This window comes from Rhopalosiphum maidis, chromosome 2 (assembly GCF_003676215.2).
Source record: "Rhopalosiphum maidis isolate BTI-1 chromosome 2, ASM367621v3, whole genome shotgun sequence".
Taxonomy (NCBI): domain Eukaryota; kingdom Metazoa; phylum Arthropoda; class Insecta; order Hemiptera; family Aphididae; genus Rhopalosiphum; species Rhopalosiphum maidis.
In genome coordinates this window covers 67,445,691-67,471,354 of record NC_040878.1, presented here as the reverse complement: position 1 = coordinate 67,471,354, position 25,664 = coordinate 67,445,691, and the positions used below count along the sequence as shown (strand labels likewise).

Below are 25,664 nucleotides of genomic sequence, written 5' to 3'. Positions count from 1 at the left end.
TGTTTATTTTATAAATTAACATGGATTTAGTTAAGCGTCGGTTATATAACTAAAATAGTTGTATTAGTGAGTAAATTCAATAATATTTATACGCATTTAAAACATATTTAGCAATTTTATTGAAAAAGTACAAATGCTATACATCCAAGTTTTAATAAGTAATAACCAATTTTAATAATGTGACAACTCATAATAATTAGGTAGCAGCTGTATCGTATACGTTTGGAAAATTAGGTTGAACTGATTTTGCAAACACTTCTATAATTTTGAAGCCATCGAAATTCATTTTAAGAAATATCTATTTTTGTAATATAATGGCCCTGAAAAGGGCCGTTTTATATGGAATATTGTTAGTAGTTATTAAGCACGTTCACCGCGGATACGACGAGCCAATTGGATGTCTTTAGGCATGATCGTGACACGCTTGGCGTGAATAGCGCACAAATTGGTGTCTTCGAAGAGACCGACCAAATAGGCCTCGCTAGCTTCCTGCAATGCCATGACGGCAGAGCTCTGAAAACGCAAGTCGGTCTTAAAGTCCTGAGCGATTTCACGCACTAGACGTTGGAACGGTAATTTGCGGATCAATAGTTCGGTACTCTTTTGGTAACGACGGATTTCACGGAGAGCGACGGTTCCCGGACGGTAACGATGTGGTTTCTTCACTCCTCCGGTGGCGGGTGCGCTCTTACGGGCGGCTTTGGTTGCCAGCTGCTTCCTGGGGGCCTTTCCTCCGGTAGATTTACGTGCTGTTTGCTTGGTACGAGCCATTTTGGATTTAGGTGGGTATAATTGGACGTACTGCAACTCGAAACGAGTGTACTTGTGTTCACCAAAACACACTAGCATTTATACACAAAACGAATTCGTATCTGTCGTCCCCATTGGTCGATGCGTTGCGATAATCGGTGAGTGGGAGAAAACAAATGTAGCATTTCGATTGGCCGTTCGTGCTCCGTGAAACGCATAAATACATTGAAATTTGTTAATAGAGTATCAGTCAACGTTCAGCGTTCGTCACAGCAATTTTGTCGAGGAATCACCTAGAAACTACATAAAATCAATATGACTGGACGCGGTAAAGTAGGTAAAGGTCTTGGAAAAGGAGGAGCCAAACGTCATCGTAAAGTACTCCGTGATAACATCCAAGGAATCACCAAGCCTGCAATTCGTCGGTTAGCTCGTCGTGGTGGAGTAAAACGTATTTCCGGTTTGATTTACGAAGAGACTCGTGGTGTTTTGAAAGTGTTTCTAGAAAACGTAATCCGTGACGCCGTAACATACACTGAGCATGCCAAGAGGAAGACTGTTACTGCCATGGATGTCGTGTACGCCCTGAAACGCCAGGGTCGTACTCTATATGGTTTCGGGGGTTAAGATCAATACTCTAATTTAAAATAACTAACTTAAAAGGCCCTTTTCAGGGCCACTACGGATCTTCTCATAATACTTCTATAATTTACAACGTGTGCGCGCACCCCCTGTAAACTTATCCGATCATTTTAATCGTGTTTGTTATGCAGCCAATAACCATCGGATACAATGATAAACAAGTTATGTGTTTGGGACATACAAATCATTACACCATAATTAGTGATTCTACATTCGTCTATAAATAAGAAATAAATAATTTCATAATCATAAAAAATAACATATTAAGTTAAATCAACATTATAATCAGTCTTTAATAATTATTAACTATTTTAAATTATATTAAGTAAGTACTGTATGACGGAGAAGCGATGTGTGTTGATTATATATTGATGTATGTTATAAATTACTATTGTACTTTTATCGTTATTTGGCAAATGGTGGCCCTGAAAACGTTCGTTTTATAATATAACTAGAAAAGTTTGTATGACTTGTAATTTATAAGTGCGTTTATTAATATTAATAAATATGAAAATGATTATTTGCGTAAACCAATGAAAGGAGAGATTAGTAGAAAATTATTTGCGGTAAATGATGGTTTTGACTGTCGCGAAGATATGATTAATATTTGATAAAATATCGAATTTTATTTCTACAAAAAATGACTTAAACTCTGTGGGTATTTATACTACATTAAAATATATGCACATATTTCTCGATTGAATTTATAAAAACTTTTTTTCTATTTCTACTGACGAAACAATATATTATATATTCTCGTGTAAAATATCAATTTTAATTTATTAGCACAAAACTTTTGTACTGTTCGTGTTCGAGAAATTTCGTTGTTTACAACTCGTTAACTGCATTGATTAACAACGTCGGATTGACAAGGTGGATTTACCGAGTCTAGGATTTCCAACATTTGATTACAGCTACAGCAACTGTACGGCTTATTAAATGTTAATAATATCATTATGATTTCATTATTTATTAATTTTTTTTTTTTATATAGTAATAATAATTTAATACAAATAGTAGCAGACAATATAATTGTATTTAACTATAAAACAGTACAGTTGCTGTAGCTGTAATCTCTAGTAATTCACTACTATACTACTAATTTATTAGTAATATTAAATATTACTGATATAAATAATATATTGTATTATATTATATATTTTATAATAGAAAAAAATTACAACACTCATAAACCGGTACTGCTCATTTATGCTTACTATATATGAAACAAAATATTACAATACTATACTATCAGCACTACCTTTTCATATAGACATAGATTTCAAGTCATACTATGTGTGATGTAATTATCCACTAAATGAATAATGGGCGTTTAGTGTGAAATATTAATACAATATGTTAGAATTGAATGGCAAATGATAAAACTTCATTCGGTCATAAGAACCGAAATGCACACCTTTTGTTACTACATTTGATGTACACGGAGGAGTGTCCACATCCGTATTATGGAATGAATTTAGTGGCCCTGAAAAGGGCCTTTTTAGTAGAATATTATTTATCATGGGTAGTTACTTAGACTTTCTTTTCAGTCTTTTTGGGCAAAAGAACGGCTTGGATGTTGGGCAACACACCGCCTTGTGCGATTGTAACACCAGACAACAATTTGTTCAATTCTTCGTCATTTCTGATGGCCAATTGTAAATGTCTGGGAATGATACGGGACTTCTTGTTGTCACGGGCAGCGTTACCGGCCAATTCCAAAACTTCGGCTGCCAAGTATTCCATGACGGCGGCCAGGTATACGGGTGCACCGGCTCCGACACGCTCGGCGTAGTTTCCTTTTCTCAAAAGACGATGAATACGACCGACTGGGAACTGGAGTCCGGCACGGGACGACCTGGTTTTGGATTTACCTCCTTTCGATTTTCCTGCTTTACCTCTTCCGCTCATGATTATGGCTTTGTTCGACGACTGCTTCGAAGTTAACTCAAACACTGAATGGTCCTATGACAGTGAAATATACACATTATATAGTAAAAAACAGAAAGACAATCTTGTGATTGGACAGATTAAAACATTATGACGATATTAAACCACACCGTTTGCTTTGTATATGCAGCTAAACGATGTTGTTTTAAATTGTCATAATAATATTTTATGTTCATGAAAAAGCTACTATTTTTATTCAACACATTTACGTTATTAAATCCTTTTTGTTCTGTCATACTTATTAGAATTTCCCAAATGGCCGTATGACGTGCCATCCTTGAGTTAGTAATATATACGGTCGTTTTCTGTAGTTCGACATCATTCGTGTTATAAGTATCTCATCGTTAATAATTACCGTAATAACAAATATTAACCATGGCTCCAGGAGGTAAATCCGCAGGAAAAGCAATGAAAAAATCGTCGGGCAAGGCCCAAAAGAACATTGCCAAGTCCGACAAGAAACGCAAGCCAAAGAGGAAAGAATCGTACGCCATCTACATCTACAAAGTGTTGAAGCAAGTGCACCCCGACACCGGAGTATCGTCTAAGGCCATGAGCATAATGAACAGTTTCGTCAACGATCTGTTCGAACGCATTGCCGCCGAGTCCAGTCGTTTGGCGCACTACAACAAGCGCTCGACTATTACCAGTCGGGAAATCCAAACTGCCGTCCGTCTATTATTACCCGGTGAATTGGCCAAGCACGCAGTCAGTGAAGGAACCAAGGCTGTTACAAAATACACCAGTTCCAAATAATTTCAGTCAGTTGTAATTCTGACAATTAAAACGGCCCTTTTCAGGGCCACTACCTCTGTTATCATATATACCAAGAAATCTCTCATGTGGGACTGCTAAATATAATTTATATCAAAGATATGTCACAACATTTTATTTCATTTTTTTTTTTTTTTTGCAAGACAAAAATGTTATAAGACTATGATAGAAATTAAAAATAAAGAGAATCATTGTTTTTGACCTATGCATTTATAAATCTAACCAGTAATTTAAATTATATAGTATTTTAGTTATGCAAGAAAAACTTTGTAATCAACCACAATTTATTAAGCATTAAACATGCAGGTGCGACTATAATAATTATTTTTACTTAATATACATGTATCTATGCAATATGAATGTAATTCATTACCAAGAGAAAAATAAGTTTAAGTTAGTCATAATATACTGTCAAAATATTTTATATTTATTATTTTTACATTAGATAATATTAAGTATTATGTTTAGTACAATTAAATTATTTTTACCAATATATCCATACAGGTATTTGTGAAATACTTATACTATATTTAATATTAAACAAACGTAGAATTACCAATTAAAACTATTTAGTAAGTTTAGTTCACACAAAATGTAGTTAGTAAATTAATTATAAAATGGTTGTTTAATATTTTTTATTTATTTAAATTTACAAGATAATATTTTAGAGTAATGTGAATAATATTCAAGTAAACTTTGGTGCTAGTATTAGTAGTACAAATAATACTATAATAACCCCCTCAATCATTCTTGCAAACATAACAATTTTTTAGTTTCATTTTCATGTATTATATTCTTAAAAAACAACAAGAAATATAACACCTAATAATTTTTATATTATAAATTTGTTTGTATAATATTTTATACGAAAATTAAAATTATAAGTTTGAACACTGTCCTACAATGATTTGTTTTATCGTCTGTCGAATAAAACAAAATATATAAAATTATATTAATTTAGAAATATAATATACAATAATTTTTCACAGTTAAAAAAAAGTTTTTTTTTTTTATTAGATTTTCATTTAGCGTGGTAGATTACTGAATCTGGAAAACAGATTTTATTATTTGGGGTTTTGTTAGGTTCACATTGTCTAGGAGATGTGCTGTGAAAATTTTCAGAACTTTATCTTCAATCGTTATAGCATTCAAGTGTCGGTCCCAATTTCCTAGTCTTTCAGATCTTATAAGGTCTTTAACCATAGATACCATATAAAAATATTGTACCCATAACTTTGTCGTTGGTCCTCGATTTTGTATATTTTCCAAAATACCATTGATTTGTTCTATGTATGGTTAATAAAGCTCTAGAACCTTCTACATCTTCATATGAAATATTTTGGGCAGTAATTTAATTACAATAACTTTTTATATATTCGTCAGTATGGTTATCGATTTCTATATCTTTAGCAACAACTATCGATAACGCAAAATATAGAAACTGAAATTTGTAGTGGCGGAATAAGGAAATATATATTATTGTACTGACGGTAAACGGATAAGTCGATTTTGGCGGAAAATGGTGACGCAAGTTTTTTTAATTTTTTTACTTTTACCATATATTGTCGAGACGTCTCTGACACCAACATTGTATTTTTGAACGATCGCAAATATTACCATTTGCGATTTAAATCTGCTGCTTTATTGGTCGCCGAATTTGTATGCGTCCTTGATTGGATTCAGCCGTTCGTCAGCCCCCGCCATGTTGCAATAATGCGTAAGACTCGTACACCGGGACGTTTTTATTTTTGACATGCATCAATGTACCACCGCTTCATAGCGACCTATTCGACGTTAAACGCTTTAGTACGTTTTTATGAGTTCATATTATTGATTTTCGACTTCTTAGTCGGCTGTTCCATCGTCGCCCGCAAACGTTTCTACCATTTGTCGTTACTCGTTACCTTTTACGTAATGTACGTGCAATGCAGTACTGTCTCGTTTAAACTAGTCAAATTATATATATACTGTCATCTATGACGATTCGTGTCCAACACCAAACAGTCGGTCGCATTGTTATGTAATGATTAATTTTCTAACTTTTATAAATTAGTAACGATTATAATAACTGCTATTTGTGTCGTTCAGGATATTATGTAAGGCGCTGTTGCTGAACATTGTTTGCGATATTGAGAAAATTGTTGTGCAGTTGGAAATACATTTTTATGTTAATAATCTTATAATGATATTACGGGGAGAGGAGGTTGGTGAAATGGTTCGAAAATTATATTTTTCAAATACCACCTACTATTCCATAATTGTATGAGAATTATGCGTATGTTAGTGGAGTGATTTTCAAATTTTCAATATTACATAATATTAAATTATTATACCAGTTATATGTGTTATTTTAAAGATTATTTTTCGGAAGTTGATTACATCTACATGCTTACACTGAACATATTATACATAGTTCCAATGTACCTGTACGATTAAATATTATGTGCAGCATAGTTTAATAATATATACTATTTGTATGCGTTATAAATATAATATTATTATAAGTATACGGTCTTTATAGTTTCTTTCAATTCAATTCTGCCGATAATTACTTAATAATTAATCGGCTTTCTATTCAATGTCCTGGAATATTTGAAGTACAATATTAATTTGTACTTGAAAACCCAAAATAATGTATTAATTCAATGTCCTGTAAAATTGCAGTTCGTACAATTTTTTACATTTTCTATACTTCATAATAAACTGCAATAATAAAAAATTATTGTTCCCACTAAACATATAACTAAATAAAATTTGATGACCGTTCTTACTGATCAAAATATCACTAAATTAAGAACATCTATACTATAATATTATAAACAGCAAAGATATTTATGTGTATTGAATAGGCTCCGAAACTACTGAACCGATTTAAATGAATGTGTGTAATGATATAGATAGTACAGACACTGAGAAAAGACGTAGGTTACTTATTAATACTAAAAAAGAGCTGTAAGGGGTTGGAATAAAGAATGGTATATATGATAACACCGTAGGTGCACGATAAAAAAATAAAAGTATTTAAAGTAATTAGACATATTTTTAATATCCAAGCAACCACTTAAAAGAAATAACAAACAATTATTGAAACAATTAAAAATACATATATCTATAGCTATATAAAAAAATCTCTTTTTACCTCCTTTGAGGTCAAATTTTGAAAAATCCTTTCTTAATGCGCCCCTACATTGCTTAAGAAACCTTTGTACAAAATGTCAAGTCTCTAGACCCACCGGTTCGGTCGAGGCATTAATGAGTGAATTACTAAATATGTAGATAAAAAAAAAAATAAATAAATAGATGAAAATTCGTTTTCCTTTGTTGTCATAAAAATACATGCAACTATTGGAAGAGAATATATATTATAGAGGAGAGTTATAATTGTGAACCGTGATACAGGGGTAGAGGAAATTTAATGCGTTGTTCACAAAATTCATTAGAATAGACCCTGGTGTCGTTATTTGTTAATGCAACATCGTTGTCCACTCCGGTACCGCTAGCCGCCGTGCCACGTAATTGTATAACAGGTGGGTGTCGTTCGGTTAGCCGTCAAAGGCAGTTTAACGTGTCTACAACCGAGCGTGCGACACCTGCGAAGTCGTCATACCACGGGGTGCCGGAGAACGTGCGTTGGTGACTTATCGCCAGACACCGTGTCTCCTCTTTCTCGTACCCTCAATCCTACATTGCTTTCGTGCCCTATCCGACTGAACCACAATTTTACGTACGTCGTCGGTTTTTCAAAATCGGTGTGTTAAAAATTAGAATGCGTCCATATCATCATAGGTATATATTATAAACCTTGGTTCATAACTACCATGTGTAGTCATTCCCAACGCACGGCCGTCATACTTATAAAACATTCCTACCGAATTCTACGCCAATGGCAAAACACTCTTCACACTTACGAGTCGTATTAATTTGATGTTGCTTCACAACTAGGCCAGATACTATATACCCAGAGGGGCATTTTATATATATGCACTCCGAGGCAAAATAATTTATTCGCCACCCCCCCCCCCCCATTTTTGGCCGTTTTTATAAAAAATAAATTCTAAGTTAACCAATTAAAAAATTAACTTTATGAAACAAATCATAAAGTTGTTTTGTGATTTTGTATTAGATAATTTAATAGTAATACATATCCTAACGTTAACCTAATCTTTTTTATTCAAAGTGAATATTCCTTTCTTAATATATATATTATATGAATAATATAGAAAACAGAATCAACACTTATTATATGTACAAACATTAACATTGCATATATTAGATTAAATATCTAATATTTATTATTAATTATATATAATAAAATGATCGATAGATAATAATTTTTTTCTTTACTTTTGAGAAGCAAAAGTTTCAAAAATATCATTAAAATTAATAGTTTTTGTTAAGGATGTTTTGAGGATTGCTAATGAATTAAGACGATTTTCTTCCATTGTTCATCTTAAATAATTTTTGACCCTTTTAAAAAATTTCTTGAAGGTGTACATACAACTATAATAGTATTCTTAGAGCAATATCAATAATAAAAATTAGAATATTTTGCCACTCCTCAAAATTTGCCGCTTGGGGCATTTGTCCCTTTCGCCACCCCCCCCCCTCACCCCTTAAATGCACCACTATATACCTAGTTTATATGTACAATATGACTAAAAAAGATTCGAAATCCTTCGAAATCTGCAATTTATTAATATGCGTTCGTATAATATAATATTATAGATTATATTACAATCTATTTGTCGTACACGCGTGGTGATGGCCGTTCCTGAAACACTACCGTCACCCCAAACACAATTATTTGCTTTTCGGGCACTACTTATGATAATAATTTACAAACTAAAATATATATTGTATAATATATCATAAATACATTATAATGTTTATAGTCACCTACTCACCTACTGTATACGACAGTAATATTATTTACACACTGTATGTTATTATAGTTATAACCTCATGATATTAAAAGCAAGGCATTATTTAATAAAAATGCGTAAGTAAATATATGCTTCCTTTCAGAACTGATCCAGAGTTCAAAACGTAAATGGGTATGTATACAAAATTAAAAGTTTTCTGTGTTGTTTTTTTTGAAAATTTTCGTTATCCATGTTCTGTGTATTTACCAAGTCAACACACAGTTGTCTAGTCTAATATAGAATTTTTGGACACCAGACGTTTTCAAAAAAAAAAAACAACAAAAAACTTTTAATTTGTATCCACTTTTATAGGTACTTACTACTTAAATTTGTATTTTGTATAATATAGTTTAACCAAACCTTACAGAAGAAAAATATCCATAAATAGTATACCACTACAACTATTACTTTTTTATTTTGGTGTTTACTCTTCAGGGATGTTATTATCTTTTAAAACAAATCAAAGAATAATGAATAACAAAAATATAATATTAAGAAAAAAAATAATCGAACATTGACAAAATGTAAATCACCGAACCGTAATATATATTCTCGTTGACTGTCCCTGGCTGAAAATTCCAAAAGCACATTTAATATGTGCGTTTTGACCTTGACATACCGGTACCGCAAGCTGACGTATATACTGTATATTTTGTGACGATGACGATTATGACGACGACGACGAATGCACTATGCACGAGTAAATTACTGCGGACAGGGTTCCAAGGCGTAAAAGAGGTGCAGGTATTCTGCAGACAGCCGCCGCACAGGTACTGATACTGTGTAACCGGGGCGATGGTTACACAGTTAGTAATGTCTGTATCCGGTCGCCGTCGAACTCGCGCACCTGCACCGTACCCGAAAACAGCTGCTTAGTGGACACTGCTGACATTTTTATTCCAAGCAACTCGCCCCGTCCCATCTTTGCCGTCAATAAGAGGTCCAAGTCTTGGTCAACGCGCGTACTAATAGCCACCGTAAATCGTAAGTGCGGCGTATAGTATGGTCCATCACGCCGCGCTAGCGATAGCTATCGCCTACCAATATGGTATAATATTTGGTTTCTCTATCCGCGGTTACAAATCTGTTTCGTACGAGGTTCAATCGTTCGCTCAGACAACACGAACATTCTATAGTCTTCTCATCATCATAATATATTTAGTGTAGAATATAAATAAACGATGCGAGATGTACCTGTAAATCATAGACATGCACATGACAGGGCTCACATTTATTAGGGACACAGTACATTTTACTTGTACTGCAAAAAATACTGTCGTATTATATAATTTAAAAAGCATTATCTTGTTTAACATTGTACAGCTGAATGATAGTTGATGATGATGACGATGATGTGATTTGGGTTAATTCATATAATTAAACACATGGAAACATTACGAGAATATTACGTGACACTGTTTGCTATGCGACCACTACCAAACGCCGCGTTATTTTCTATCAATATAATTGTTATGACATTTGTTCGTAATTAAACTACTATTTTTATTGGAAACATAATACTATAAAATCCTGTTTATTCCCTTTAACCTATTACATTTCGGCTAATTATCAAATTAAGTATTTTCTTGGGTAAATCATATATACTATCGTTTTATCGTGATTCGATAACAGTTATATTTATTGTTTTTGTCGTTAACAACCACCCTTTAAACAATAACTATCATGGCTCCGGGAGGTAAATCCGCTGGAAAAGTGATGAAAAAATTGTCCGACAAGGCCCATAAGAACATCGCCAAATTTGACAAGAAGTGCAAGCCAAAGAGGAAAGAATCATATTCCATCTACATTTACAAAGTATTAAAACAAGTACACCCCAATATCGGCATCTCATCTAAAGCCATGAGTATCATGAACAGTTTGATCAACGATCTTTTCGAGTGCATTACCGCCGAATCCAGTCGTCTGGCTCACTACAACGAACGTTTGACAATCACCAGTCGGGAAATTCAAACTGCCGTCCGATTATTGTTGCCCGGTGAATTGGCCAAGCACGCAGTCAGTGAGGGTACCAAAGCTGTCACTAAATACACCAGCTCAAAATAGTTGGTATTATTGTTAAAACTATAAAAAAAAGCCCTTTTTAGGACCACCGACATTTTGTTTATAATGTATAATATTATGTATATTTAACTATTTTGTTGAAATAATGTTTTAATCAATGAACTAACCTATTTTTCACTTTAATATTTGAAAATGTACATTACTATATTCATTGTTTAGTACGTAGCAAATATTAAACGATATAACTACAACTAATATATTTTTAATAAATAGTTATGTTGTGCGGATCCAACAACAAAATATATATCGTTTATGCATCAGAAATTAGAATATTTGATTATGGATTTAAAGATAATACTCATAACTCAAAAGCGCAAATTTATTTAAAAGTCATTTAAAAGTTGACTTAAATGTACAATGATAATATTTCATTTCTATTTTTTCACATTTTTATATAAAAATGTATGCAATGATCAGGGGTGTTCCCATAGGGTATACTACATATACGCCGTATACTCTCAAGATATTTTGTCAGAAATATGGGTATACTGCGTATACTCTCAAATTATATACAAAAAAAAACTGGTTTTGGTTACTCAGAAAATGCTACGAAAGTCAATTATTATTTATGACGCTGATAACGGAAATATGACACTTATATCTTACAACTATTATTAGATTCTCAGAAAACAAGAAACGAACTATCGCGTTAGATGATGGAAATGCGTCTGACTCTGAACACGATTAATTTAATCAGTACATCCGTTACCGCCGACTTGTAACATTTTATTATTTTTATAAATCGATTGTGCGTTGTGTGATCTACCGTTTGTGTTTACCGTGAATAAGTTCTTAATTCTTTTATTAATTATTATTTACTAACGTATTCATTTTATTTGAGCAGTTTTATTAATTTATTTAATTGAGTTTAATTAACTATCCTAATCTGTTTTACTGTATAAAGTGTTATTTAAATTTTTATCAAAATATGAGTTCGAATTTTAAACGTGAAAGCGGAACACTTGATAGTTTTTTTATGCCCCGAGAAAAAAAACCTAAAAATGCGACTAATACTGCCATTTGTGCTACTAGTTCACACGAGCTAGTGATGCCCAATGAAGATAATTTTGTTAGTGATAGTCAAATCGATAATCAAATACAAGATGTATGGGATACTTCCAAAATTTGGCCTGCATTATGGACAAAAGAACAGGTAATAGAGTTTCAAAAGAAAAACTCATGGTTAAGTAGCAAAAATGGGAAACTAGGATGTAATAATTGCATTCAAGCTAAAAATAGTATCAATTTTCAAAAATCTAACATCGATAGCAAAGTTCGAATTTCTTCTGAGTGGGTAGGCTTTGAAATCATAGCTGCTGGGTGTAATCGTACAAATCAACTGGCTTCATTAAGAAATAAAATTAAACAACATTCAGAAAGCAAAGCTCATGTGTTAGCTGAAAACATATTGAAAAAAAGCTCAGACAAAGTATTAGATAAAATGTTCGAACGTATATCTGAAGTAGAGATTGATTCCAATACGCGACTTTTTAGAACTGTATATTGCTTGGCAAAAAATCACCGTCCCTTTAAACAGTTTGAAGAACTTGTTCAATTACAACAAATCAATGGATTGGACATGGGATCTTCCTTACATAGCAGAATAACTGCCACTCGAATGGTAAACGTCATTGCAAAGGAGATGCGCAAACGACTTATTTTACGCCTTATACAGTCGAATTCGAAATTTACCATAATGATTGACGAATCAACAACGCTGAGTACCAAATGTACACTAATTTTGTATATTTCATCATATTTTGACGTAGAATCGCCGGTTGTAGCATTCTTAGACCTGATTGACTTAGATAGACAAGATGCTGAAACTATCGAAAAATCTATTTGGTTAAGTTTAGAATGTAATGGGATATCAACATCGTTTGCATTAAACAACTGGATTGCTTTTGCCAGTGACGGAGCAAGTGTAATGACGGGTAAGAAAGCTGGAGTTGCTACTAAACTACGCGAAAAAATTCCGAATCTATTTACCTGGCATTGTTTATGTCATCGCCTCGAACTCTCAGTACATGACGTAATAAAAGATTGTACTGGAGTCTCTCGTTTCCAAAGTCTAATGGACAAACTCTACGCTTACTATCATCAAAGTCCTAAAAATTCAATGGGTTTAGATAAATCTTGTGTTGAAGTAGGCATTGAAATGAAAAAAATAGGTCGTGTTTTGAATGTACGCTGGTCTGCAAGCAGTTTTCGAACTATAAAAGCCATATGGAATAATTATCCGGGAATATATTTACATGTTAGTAAAACACATGATGTGACATCAAATGGCATAAAAAAAAAATTAGAATCCTCTTCTTTTTTGGAGGAACTTGGACTTTTTTACGATGTTCTTTCTGAGCTTGCAATGTTATCTTGTATATTACAGTCCAGAAAAACAACTCTAATGCGTGCCCAGTCGGAGATAAATAGAACGATTAGAATTTTAGAAAGTCTGAAAGCTGAACCTGGGGAAAAAGAAAAGGAAATTATAGAAGCTATTCAGAAAGGAATTAACAAAGGTGTCAATATTACAATGACAAAATCAGGAGGGATTAACAGGTTACAATTTTTGCAAAATTTAGTAGACAGAATGCGTCAACGCTTATTTGATGACTCAAAAAATAAAACAATGCTAGAAGACATTCAGGTAAAGAAAAAAACTATTATTTTGATAATTTATTTCAATATTTTGATTATTTAAACAGAATAAATGAATATTTAATAAATCGTCTTTTATTTTATAGGTAATTGATGAAGTGTTCAAAGTAGCAATTAATGATGCAAAGGGAGAAGATGAAGTTAAAAGAGTATCACGGACATTAGGTTTTTCTGAATTTGAAAGTGTAGTTGACTTCCGTTCAAGAAATGTTTTTTCTAGTTTCATGAAAGCATTAAATATACTCCCAACTTCAACAGCTGATTGTGAACGAGGGTTTTCCGATATGAATTTGACAATAACTGATTTAAGGACTAGCTTAAACATTGAAAATGTGTCAGATTTGATGTTCATCTCTATCAATGGCCCTTCAATTGCAGATTTTAATCCTAGACCTTATATTAAAATTTGGTTAAGAGATCACCGTTCTGCCGTTTCCACTCCTAGAGGTAAAGAAAGAAAAGAAATAGACGACGAAAATAAGATGCAGAAATTATTTTTTAACAATTTATTTAATTAAATTTTTTAGTATTTGTATATTTTCATATTTTATTGACTTATAAAGGTAATTTCAAGCTTTTTTTAAAAGTTTGATTTTTTTTTTCATATTTTTAACACATCCTTTATAATTATAGACCACAGTAAAAATATTTGTATATTATTAAATATTCATGTTTATTACTTTTATTTTAAAAAGATTTATGAGTATTTTTAAATACTTAAAAAAAGGTTCTATTTGTATCATTCTACCCTCCCTTGTTTAAATCATGGATCTTCACCTTGACTAGAGTCTTAGTATACTCTCAAAAAAAATATTGGGAACACCTCTGGCAATGATAAGTTTTTTTTATTATTATTAGATATTTTTATATCTTTTACAACTATGGTCATTAGCCCAGTTCTTGATTTGGAAAAAAGCTAGAAGGGGGACTCAGTGGATGTTGTATGAACGAGCGTACCATTCAAAATTTAATGTCACATTACTCACATTACCGTGGGGGAATAAAGCCTGTCACGCCCCTTCGGCCACCCATAATCCTAAGAAACCATTACATTTATTATATAAAAATATTTTAAAATAAAGAAACACTTATTTATTTATTACATCGTATAATGATATTATAATATTTATATTACGATTTATAAAAATATAAACCATTAAATATAATAAAATATCTATTATTTATGGCATAATCATAAATATATGTTTAACTTATATGGGCATAATCTTCGACCATAAAAACTAAGTAAAAAATAAACTTAGTTTATATAGTCGAAGGACATAATACTTCCTTATCATTATATTTTACGGTAAGGAATTTTACATTCAGTTTTTTTCATATTCGATACAAATGTATAAATATTATGATTATATATTGTAGATATATTTTACATCAGAAAAACTAATGATTTACAAATTCACAATAGTAAATGTTGCGTTCCAAGCATTTCGTTTTTAATAAATAGAAGGGGTATGCTAAAAAAAAAATTAAACAAGAAGGTGGACTTCGTTCCCCCGCATTTACCTCAATTCAAGCAATGCATTAGCGATTAGCCTATACACTGTATATTTAGTTAACTTAAGAATTATCAATACATATATTATAGATTATGATTTAATTTACGTAAGATATTTTAGTTTTTAAAAGCAAATGTATAAACGTATTTACATTTAGGATATTAAATTACAATAGTTAGTTCATACTTCATTACATTGGTGACAGATTCACTATTCTTTATGTAAGTTGAATAGATAGAAATGGGTGAAATGTGTATCGTCAACTGGCCAACTCTAGCTTTAGTGGTAACAATGTCTACTAAACGGGCTGTATTACTGAGGGGTCGCGATTTTGGATAGTAATTTAAAATGTGTAGGTATTTCTATTTCAAATATGTTCAAATATATAATATATTCCATGATAACACGACGAGATAGATGGTAATTGGTAATCAACCCAAAATAAAGCTGTGGACCTGTGGTTTAAACGATACGTAAATCATTAGGTATATATTTAAAAAAAAGAAGAATAATTTCAATTAATTGAATTTTTTAAGCACTTTTTAACCTAGTATAGAATATAATATTATATTATGTATAATAAAAATAAGTAAGTGTAAATGACACGCAGTGCTCCTAAGCGGTCCTACCTATCAAAGTACTTTTTTTCCATATTGATCACTAACACAGGGAGCAAGAATTAAGTTAGCATTACTCCTTCTCATATAAAATTGTTTGTTGAAAACCTTCAAAGATCGTTGGCCGTATCAGTTTGGTAAAAATAAATAGGTAAGTATCGCTATTTATTGATTGTGAATTGTGATGTAATATACCCCCCTCCCCGAGTCCCAACTAAGACAGCATCAGCATTTAACGAAAGCTGAAATTAACACTACATTTTTTTGTGTTTAATGTTTCCATTCGTTATATAATATGTATAATATGATTAGGTACGATTTCAGACTACATCAAGACACATCAGATGGGACAACACAAGCAAGAAATGTGCTCAGAGACGTATTTAGATTTTTTTGGAGGAGCTGAGGTGTTTACTCCAACCAAAATTCCCTAATTCAGCCTATTTAAAAACAAGTTAAAAATTTAGTATGTACTTACACGATTTTAATTTTTGTTATAATTTTTAATGTTGTATTAATAATGAAATAAAATATATAATAATATGACAAATTATATTAAATTTAAATGTCTTTCTTTATTGTCTCTGTTAGCAAATTTGTCTAATTAAATCTCATCCAGTCCCTATTTTTTTTAAAGACATGGGTATGTCATTGTTTCTATGAAATATGAATAGCTAAAAGTGCAAGTCCCACTAGCCTGGATTCTAAATTTCTACTTTTTAAATACGTTTTGAGTTTTCTCGTTCTCAACGTCGAAAAGCTGCGTTCAGCTGAAGCGGTGGATGATGGATACTGGTATTAGTGGTATTATAGCTAGTATTTTTAGTAATTCATACATGTTTATGTTTGTGTACACTAAATTATCACAGACACTGAGACACTTTAAGTCTCTATAGCAGTTATAGGTCTTAAGTTCTCTTCAATATTCTTCCATTTAGCTGATTTAACTGACCACCGTATTATCGGACGTTGCTGTCACAACTTTTCGTAAATAATAAATTCAACTTCTCGGAAATATTTTTAACTCATGCGGGCTCGTATAGTTATTAATTATTATGCGGCGATGAGACGCGACAGACGCGTGTATTTCATTAAATTGGCAGTAATCGATTCTAGGTAAAACAAATCAAAATTAAGATAATGCAGCAGTAGCTGCAGTCCCTTTATACATTTCTTCTGTAAGAAATATAATCATCTAAATCTCTTTTGAGACTGCCTCTTCAAATATTTATTCTGTTGCAAGCTGTTGAGAACCTAATCGATAGGCATTAATAAATAAACTAATGATTATATTTTGAAAAATTATTAATATGTCAACAAATACTTTATTTGTCAATATAGAATGAAATATAGTTGCAATAATCAAATAAAAATTATAAATCCAAATATCACTTGAATATAATTCTAGTCAAATTCTTCTGTCCTAAATGTTCTAAGTGACAATAATAGATATCAATAGATAATAGTTACATAGAAAAAATTCAATAAGTTTTATAACTAAAAATTAAAAAATATATCCTTTACATTAATTTATTAGAGAATAAAGTTAATTATAAACTTCAAAAATAATGTTTCACAATACTTAACCCAATGGATAATAACTTAGTAATAATAAATGCTTCACATAACATACTTAGTATAAATTATTAATCTAAATCTTAGCTTTTTGTAAAGCAAAAGGGGTCCGTCTATTGTGAACATCCACTGCTCTCAGAGCAAAATGATAAATTTTTCCTAAATCAAACACTTCTAGTTCATAAGCCATAGGCAACTTATCTGCTTCTATATTACCCTTATTTTTCCACATTGAGATGTCAGAATGTGCATCTGTTTCTTGGCATACAAACAGTTCATACATCTTGATTTCTGCTGTATCAGATTTCAAATTCAAATCCCAAATTAATGTCACTTTATTTCCAGAAGTTTTGATTGTCATATCAGGTATTGGTGGCACATGTTTCCACAATGATTGTGTATTATGTGGCGGTATTAAGGGATAAGGTGGTGGATACTTTGAACTTGAAAACTTGAAGTGAAAATTATGTTGTTTAGCAACTTCTAATTTTTTTTGTTAAATCGCAATTCGACAAATTTGTTTTTGATTTTTCATCAGTAATAACTTTGTTAAAACAATTTTTTTTTTCAACAGGTTCCTTATTTTTAGAATTAGAAGAAACCATATCATCTACAAACATTGTCTTTGATTTTGGCCCAGGTTTCCGTTTACGCATAATTGTAGATAAGCATTTTACATCACTGAAGTTTTTTTGGTCTAATTCAGTATTTAGTGGGATTATTTTATTGGTACTATTCATTTTTATATCACACACAGAAACATTTTTTTTTGATAACGGACCTGGCTTATCTTTGACATTCAACTTTTTAGAATTATCTGATTCTGAATCAATATTATCATTTTTTGTTAGAATTAGTTTGGTTCTTGATGTATCAATTGTAATGATAGGCTCATCCTCACTATCTGATGATATTGTAAATATTTCATGTTCCTTATTAGAATTTCCACGGAGAATGGCCCTAAACAATAGTTAAATAATATTAATATTTAGTAATCATGACATATTTTGATTTGTGGGTATTAAATGATTTGTTTTGTATAATAAAAGTAATTAATAGACCATGTTAATTTTACGTTAATAATTATATGAATATTAGATATAAATTATCAAAATATAATTAATTACAATTTTAAAAATGGCTTAAAGCTATCAAATTATTTAAAAATATATATTATTATTTTTTATATGTCTTACATGTTCAATTCGTTGCTAGTACAAATTTTAACATTTTGACTAACTGAAGTCATATACCTCTGTGGTTGAGCAAACATATCTTTTTTTAAATCTCTTTCAAAATTGTTTACTATTGTATGAAACGCATTGGCTTGAATCTTCAAATCTTTATATTTTTTTTTCCAAACCTCAACATTTACCAACTCTTTTGGGTCAATAATATTATCTTCATCAGTCTCATCATTCAAGATATAGTCAGTAATTTCTCTGTCTAATATATCATTAAAGGTTGATAAAGGGAGTTGAATTATTTCGTTATCTAATTCAATAGCAATTTGAGGTTTTTGTTCTTGATCGTTGATTTCTTGAAACTCATCATTATTCATTTTGTTTTCATTCATGATTTTATACTGTGTTATTTTTCTATGCTTATATTTTTTTACTATAAATTAAAAATACAATATTAAATTAATCAATAACAATAAACACATAGAAAATGATTAGGTATAATGATTAATAATAATGTTAACATAAAAAATATATCTATAATATATGCTTTGTACTATTGTGATAAAAATATGAAATGTTACCAAAACATTGAACAGTAAACAAATAAATAGATAGTAAATATTATATAATTTATATAGTATAAGTAGAAATGATTGTTCCAATTTTTTAATTTGTAATATTTATGCATGTGTGAGAGATGTAAGGATTTCACTCCTGTAAATTGAATTACTGCACCACTATGATACATTAAATTAATTGAATTATATTATATTGTCATTGAAATGATATATCAGCACCAAACAATAGTCATTTCCACAGGGTAAAATGTAAGTTAAAATTATTACAATTCAATGGAAAGTGGAAACTATGTTTCAAATGAAAAAATATATATATCAGGATAAACGATAAAAGCCCATTTTGAAAAAAGTCCGAGCTCATTTTCTGATTATGAAAAATATAAATTACTATTTCTTAAAATAAAAAATAATTGAACACTAACCGATAGATATGTAGCGTAGAATAAGCAATACAAACAATACAGATAACTTCCAATTGTCTACCAACGATTCCGACTATACCACATAATTATAATATATCATTAAAAATTATCGTAGCTGCTCGATAATTACAATTTGTAAAAATCGTATATTTATATAAATATCACAGAAAATAATAAATTAAAATAACAAATAACGAACGCCGGGAAGTTAGAGCAATGCAGAGGATAAGCATTCATGAGTGTCCGCAGACTGCTCATGCCTTTAAACACGGTCTTAACTCTTAAAAAATATAGTCAGTGTTTCCAAACCTTTTTGTAATGTCGACCCTCAAAATTACCGCGTGTTGGTTATGCAACCCACTTACCCTAGAAAAAAAATATGATTATATATTATTTAAGATCTTAGTCCGTGCTTATGGGTAAGTTTAGCTAGTCGCGACCCGTTAAAACAATTTCGCGGGACCCATAGGTTGGGAAACACTGGCTTAGATATCTTGACTGTGCCTGAAAATATTATGGTTTTCTGATATAATTCCCGCGAGTAGCACGCGAGCGCTTGCGTCGTATTAATATTTTGTTCCATGGAAAGTTTAATTTAATTTAAATCCCAAACGTGGTCAAGTCAGTTTAGGTTATATTTGTATTTTCGTTTCAAATTATTAATTTTTATTATAATTGACCGCACTCCCGAAAATCCGTACGATACCGGGATACTGGATAGTGTTTGCTGTACTACTGTACACTGTATTTTATTACATTATATTTATTGGTATTATACTGGTTTCAATTACCACCAAGTAAGCATCTACCTATTTAATTGTATAAAATATAAAACAACGTTCGACCCGCTCTATTTACTATTACATTACATTTTGAGTGCAGTACTGCAGTGAATGTGATTAGTGATTACCAAAGTGTAATAACTAATAAGAGATATGATTCATGGCATACAGTGAAAATCTAGTTCACTACACTGTATTTTTGGAAAAATGAATACCTACTGAATTTTTACATAGATTTCACCATAATTTTCGAATACAAATGTCTTTGAAAAATAATAATAATACAAATAAACATATCATTGATAATTAGACATATACATTTTTAAATCTCACACTATTAAATTTGAAGGTCTGATTAAAGTATAAAATTAAGCGTACGCATAATAATACTTATATTATTAGTTGAAATAGCATTGGCGGGGAAAAAATTTAAACCTTCATATCTTAAATATGTACCTTTAGGTAATACTCTTATCTTATTTTATAACATTATTAACTATTTCTAAACATGCCACATTGTCGGAATACTCGGAATAATCCAGTAGATTGTATGGATGCGATTAGCTAATGTTCATTATTATAATTTAATATATGTTATGCACTAATTTCAATTTCAGCATGGTATCTTATAAACAGTGCCGTGTCTAGCATTATCAGTGCCCGATGCCGAACCATTTTTAGCGCCCCATCTCTTCTAATAAAATAATTATAAGAATTATATAGTTTAAACTTTTTATTCAAATACGTGAATAATATGAAAGTAGGTACCTATTTACAATATAAGTTAAAAGGTATGTTACAAAAAATTAAAAATCTTATCATTAAATTAATTATTTTTATTTAGTATTAACAATGTATATCAATATATTAATGCTTAATATTATATAATTACATCTACTTTTAAATGGATTTAAAATTAACAGTTTTAATAAAAATATTATAATAATTTAGTAATATTTACAATTATTAATTGAATGTTTTTTATAAGTCTTTAATGAAAGTACTAAATAATAAAGATGTTACATTAATTTTTAAAAAATATTACAAATTCTTGAATTGCTTTTCATAAATTACTAATAGAGATTTGATTGAGCAGTTTTCAATCACATCATCAAAATTGATAGTTTGTGTCATTTTATTTTCGATTGACAATATAGCAATATTTGTTAACCTTTCTTGAGTCATAGTTTTAGTTTATTCTAATTATTTTACCTATGTATTCACTATTAATTAGATATTTTTAATTGCTATCGGTTTAGTATGCCGCCTAATAATTACTAACATATTTTAGAAAAAGTAGGTATGGTAAAGTAGGTACACATTGAATGTTAATATTTATTTTTTGTTTTAACTACGCTATATAATAAATTATTTAGGTATTGTATAATCAATGGCTATATATTTTGTATTTTTTAAATTAATAAAAGAATAATACCTATATTATAATAATTATAATTTAAGGTACTTAAGGTTAGTAATATAATATTCAAAAATCAAAATGTATAAGTTGAATAAAAAATATTGATATAATATATCTATTGATAGGTACCTATCATACTAAATCGGTATCATTTATTTACAAATACAATTTATTCGATTGCATAAAAAATAACTTACCTATAAATATATGCTAATAAAAAAAAATAAGTACCTACTTCTGCAATCCGCAATCAGTGATGTGAACACTACCATGGATGGCTTCAAAATAAAATCGTACAAGACAAGTATAAAACTCGTTCCAGTCGATATTTATTATTAAATTAATTATATAAAATAATAATAATAATGTAGTATACGTATATTATAGACTATAGTATATTATTGTTATCGACGATCAATAACGTCGTTATTTCGGGATAAAAATAAAAATCAATTATATCCACTATTCATACATGAATAGTTATTTTTACATGATTCCCTACAATAAATTTCAAAATGTTATCTCATCAGTCATCGCCAATCAAAATAATGAATCATAAAAATACAAAGTGAACACTGCATTTGTCGACACCGGCGATTAGGGCAATATTATTGTATTGAAACCGTGAAAATATATGAATTAATATAGTTAATTTTCGTTTTTCAGTAGTACTACTTAGATTATAAAAAACTTTTAGCGCCCCGGTAGTCATGGCGCCCTGTGCAAAGGCACCTCTCGCATCCCCCTAGGCACGGCACTGCTTATAAATGTATGGTTATTGGATGTGAAAGTATACATTTCTAATTATTAATCTTGACTACAACATTTGGGTAGGCAACCGGAAATGTAAAGCTTCTAAATTTGACTAAAGATCAAGTTAGAAAGTCCTTTAAAATTTATGGAAACCATTTTGATTTAGGCTAATCCTGGAATAAATCAAAAGTTCAGATCCCTTCCAAAGTTCCAACTTTAAATCTACTACGTAATATTTTGTTTCATAAATGTTTTTGTGTCACATGTTATTTTGTTATTTCAATGTGTGCTAGATTTATACTTAAATCTATCACGTAATCTTTTGTGTCATAAATGTTCCTGTGTTACATGTAATGTGTGCTAATTTAATAACTATAGGTAAACATGGATTTCTTTTATTATTTTGCATTTAATTTACTGGTGAAATATATTAAAATAAAAAATGTATTTACAACATATATTTAAATGTTTTTTGTATAAATTAATGTGTCTTATGCAAGGCTGGGCAAGTTAATGATTTTTTAAACTCAGTTAAGTTAAAAGTTATTACACATTTTTTTAGAACTTTTAATGAAGTTAAAAAAAAGTTATTTTTTTTTTTGTTAGCGTACTTTATTTCTTATCGACACACAACTAATTATAGACTATAATGCTTATACTTCCTACAGTATTTCTATATAGTATGTGTTTTATTTAATTTTTTTTCGTTTCGTTTTCTAAATAAATTCACAATAAAATATTTTTTGACATGAAAACGACTGAAATAGTGAATGTAAAAAAAAAATTAATTAACTTAATTTATTTCTAAAAATGAAAAATAAATTCGTTAATTTCACGTTAATTAAAAAATAAATTTAGTAAGTTAATAGTTAAGTTAATGAAAATCCAAATGTAACTAGTTAAGTTAATAAGTTAAAATTAACTTAACTTTAAACTTATTAACTCGTTAATGCCCAGCCTTGGTCTTATGTTAATTTTTATTTATACAACAGTAATTTTTTGTATTTGTACAACTCGAAGTTTATGAATCACAATTAAACTGATATAAATAGATAATTGCCTGAAAAGAAGAAAGTAATGAAGGCAAATCATAGGTACAATTTTGTGTCAAATTAACTACTACAATACAATTTTGGTACCTACAACCTAAAAGTATAAATATTATTTTATTTTTATACAGTACAGGTATATAATATCTTAATTTATATTTATCTTAATTCGTGTTTGGATGGGTTTGCATTTTATTTTTTTATCTTTGGAGCAATGTCTAATAGTGTATCATATGAATACAGTGATAACGGAATACACCTGGGTTTTGATCCATATAATATAATATATATATAGGTTTTGACTAATCTATTTCTTAAACACGATACGCGGAAGTATTGTAAAAAAAAAACATAAGCATATCCTTACATAATGATAAAATATGTAATTGTATTATCAACAGGACAACAGATCACAGGTTAGAATATTTACATTTTACTTAATGTCCATGGTCATGAGATATTAGTCATCACCAGGGTCTTGGATTTTAGAAGATTATAGACCAGGGGTGGCCAACCCAAATTATTTTGAGGGCCACTTAGGAAATAAACTACAATCCTGCGGACCGCATATAAAATTATATTAGTATTTTGCCCATAGGCGGAAATTAGGGGGCTTAGCCTCCTCAAAACGTACAAACAGAAAAATTAGCCCCCTCAAAAATAATATAAGTAAAATATTAACTTTCAATTCAATTATTGTTGGAACGCAAATAAAAAAAAATGTTAGAAAAAATATCTATGGTGTTAGTATTTCTGATTCCATTACCAAAGTCCATAGCGTAATACATTTTAAAGTAGGTTGAATCTAGTATTCTGGATTCACCAGAATATTATTATTATTCTATGACATTATATGTTATTCTGTAGTTTCACTGCGCCGACATCGATATCTCGTTATTTAAAGACCATTGTTTATTGTCTAGGAGCTATTGGGTGTAAAAAGTATAAGTATTCAATCAGAAATGTGTGTTGTGAAAAACTACATACATTTTTCAACTGGCAAAAGCAGTATTAGTTTAGAAGATTTTAGATTTGACTTCAGTATTTTCTAAAGATATATATCCAAACATTCCAAACATATATAAGCTTATGCAAGTTGCACTCACTCTCCCATAAATTCGCCTACATCCTACATGTGAACGTAGTTTTTCAGCAACGAGAAGAATAAAAACATGGTTAAGGACCTTAGGTCATTTATGTTGCAAAATAGATTTAACAATTTAGATATCATTATTATAGAAAATGATATTTTTTAACAATTGATAGAGAAGTCATACTGGATTCATTTGCAAAAATAAATGGATATATTGTTTTAAAATAAATATTTTAATATATCAACTAGATAACAAGGTTGTTACTGTAAACTAATATTTAATCATTTTGTTTTTCTTTGTAATTTGTATAACTATTTTTATCTTTATTTTCTTCTAGTATATGTACGAGTAAATTTATAACACCTAGAGTATGTTTAAAATAAATCATGCTTAGTTTTGCATGGTGTTTAGGGTAATATTATATTTGCAAGTATGATTTTGCCCCAATACAAAAAAATTTGGAGTAAAAATGTTAAACAGAATTAATTATTATTATTAAATAAGTTAGATTACGTTGTTAATAATATGGATACTACGTTTGTGTGGATATTCCAGAATATTCTATTGGCACAAAACTAAATTTTTTTTGCAAATGTCCGATAGATCTCGAGGACCGTGGGTAGCAATCCCTGTTATAGACCAATCAAATATCAAGTCACATATGAAATGAATGTTTTTTTATCACAGATCAATTAGGATCAGAGTTAACATTATATAAGATCTATAATATTATAGTTCCACATTAATTGTTTAAGTAAAATTATGTCTACTCTATAAAAAAGTTAATACTAAATGGGTTCAAAATTTATTAAAATTATTTAAATAAATATATATTAATTTAATCGACCATCGAACCAATAAATTATGTTTAAGGGTTCACTGGCGGCTCGTAGTA

At 30.1% G+C, this 25,664-nt stretch overlaps 7 protein-coding genes across 7 annotated transcripts; 4 read left to right on the top strand and 3 right to left on the bottom strand.

The window, feature by feature from the left end:
- Nucleotides 1-360: 360 nt before the first annotated feature.
- Nucleotides 361-798, bottom strand: LOC113552802 (histone H3). Its single transcript, XM_026955739.1, has one exon. The coding sequence runs from the start codon at nucleotides 769-771 to the stop codon at nucleotides 361-363; it is 411 nt and encodes a 136-aa protein (XP_026811540.1). The 5' UTR covers nucleotides 772-798.
- Nucleotides 799-1,042: 244 nt separating this feature from the next.
- On the top strand, nucleotides 1,043-1,377 carry LOC113552810 (histone H4-like). Its single transcript, XM_026955748.1, has one exon. It carries the CDS (start codon nucleotides 1,066-1,068, stop codon nucleotides 1,375-1,377), a length of 312 nt encoding a protein of 103 aa, XP_026811549.1. The 5' UTR covers nucleotides 1,043-1,065.
- Nucleotides 1,378-2,873: 1,496 nt separating this feature from the next.
- LOC113552809 (histone H2A-like) lies at nucleotides 2,874-3,333 on the bottom strand. Its single transcript, XM_026955747.1, has one exon. The coding sequence runs from the start codon at nucleotides 3,301-3,303 to the stop codon at nucleotides 2,926-2,928; it is 378 nt and encodes a 125-aa protein (XP_026811548.1). The 5' UTR covers nucleotides 3,304-3,333; the 3' UTR covers nucleotides 2,874-2,925.
- Nucleotides 3,334-3,684: 351 nt separating this feature from the next.
- On the top strand, nucleotides 3,685-4,209 carry LOC113552805 (histone H2B). The gene has a single exon (XM_026955743.1). The coding sequence runs from the start codon at nucleotides 3,718-3,720 to the stop codon at nucleotides 4,096-4,098; it is 381 nt and encodes a 126-aa protein (XP_026811544.1). The 5' UTR covers nucleotides 3,685-3,717; the 3' UTR covers nucleotides 4,099-4,209.
- Nucleotides 4,210-10,718: 6,509 nt separating this feature from the next.
- Nucleotides 10,719-11,102, top strand: LOC113554954 (histone H2B-like). The gene has a single exon (XM_026959116.1). The coding sequence runs from the start codon at nucleotides 10,722-10,724 to the stop codon at nucleotides 11,100-11,102; it is 381 nt and encodes a 126-aa protein (XP_026814917.1). The 5' UTR covers nucleotides 10,719-10,721.
- A 1,031-nt stretch (nucleotides 11,103-12,133) lies between these two features.
- LOC113554229 (E3 SUMO-protein ligase KIAA1586-like) lies at nucleotides 12,134-14,386 on the top strand. The gene is made up of 2 exons (XM_026957980.1): nucleotides 12,134-13,767; nucleotides 13,865-14,386. Exons 1-2 carry the CDS (start codon nucleotides 12,169-12,171, stop codon nucleotides 14,294-14,296), a joined length of 2,031 nt encoding a protein of 676 aa, XP_026813781.1. The 5' UTR covers nucleotides 12,134-12,168; the 3' UTR covers nucleotides 14,297-14,386.
- A 2,965-nt stretch (nucleotides 14,387-17,351) lies between these two features.
- On the bottom strand, nucleotides 17,352-22,141 carry LOC113554268. The gene is given in 4 exon segments (XM_026958033.1): nucleotides 17,352-17,980; nucleotides 17,982-18,447; nucleotides 18,684-19,104; nucleotides 22,109-22,141. Coding segments are annotated over 3 exon segments (1,263 nt in total). The 5' UTR covers nucleotides 19,064-19,104; nucleotides 22,109-22,141; the 3' UTR covers nucleotides 17,352-17,563.
- Between the last annotated feature and the right edge of the window lie 3,523 nt (nucleotides 22,142-25,664).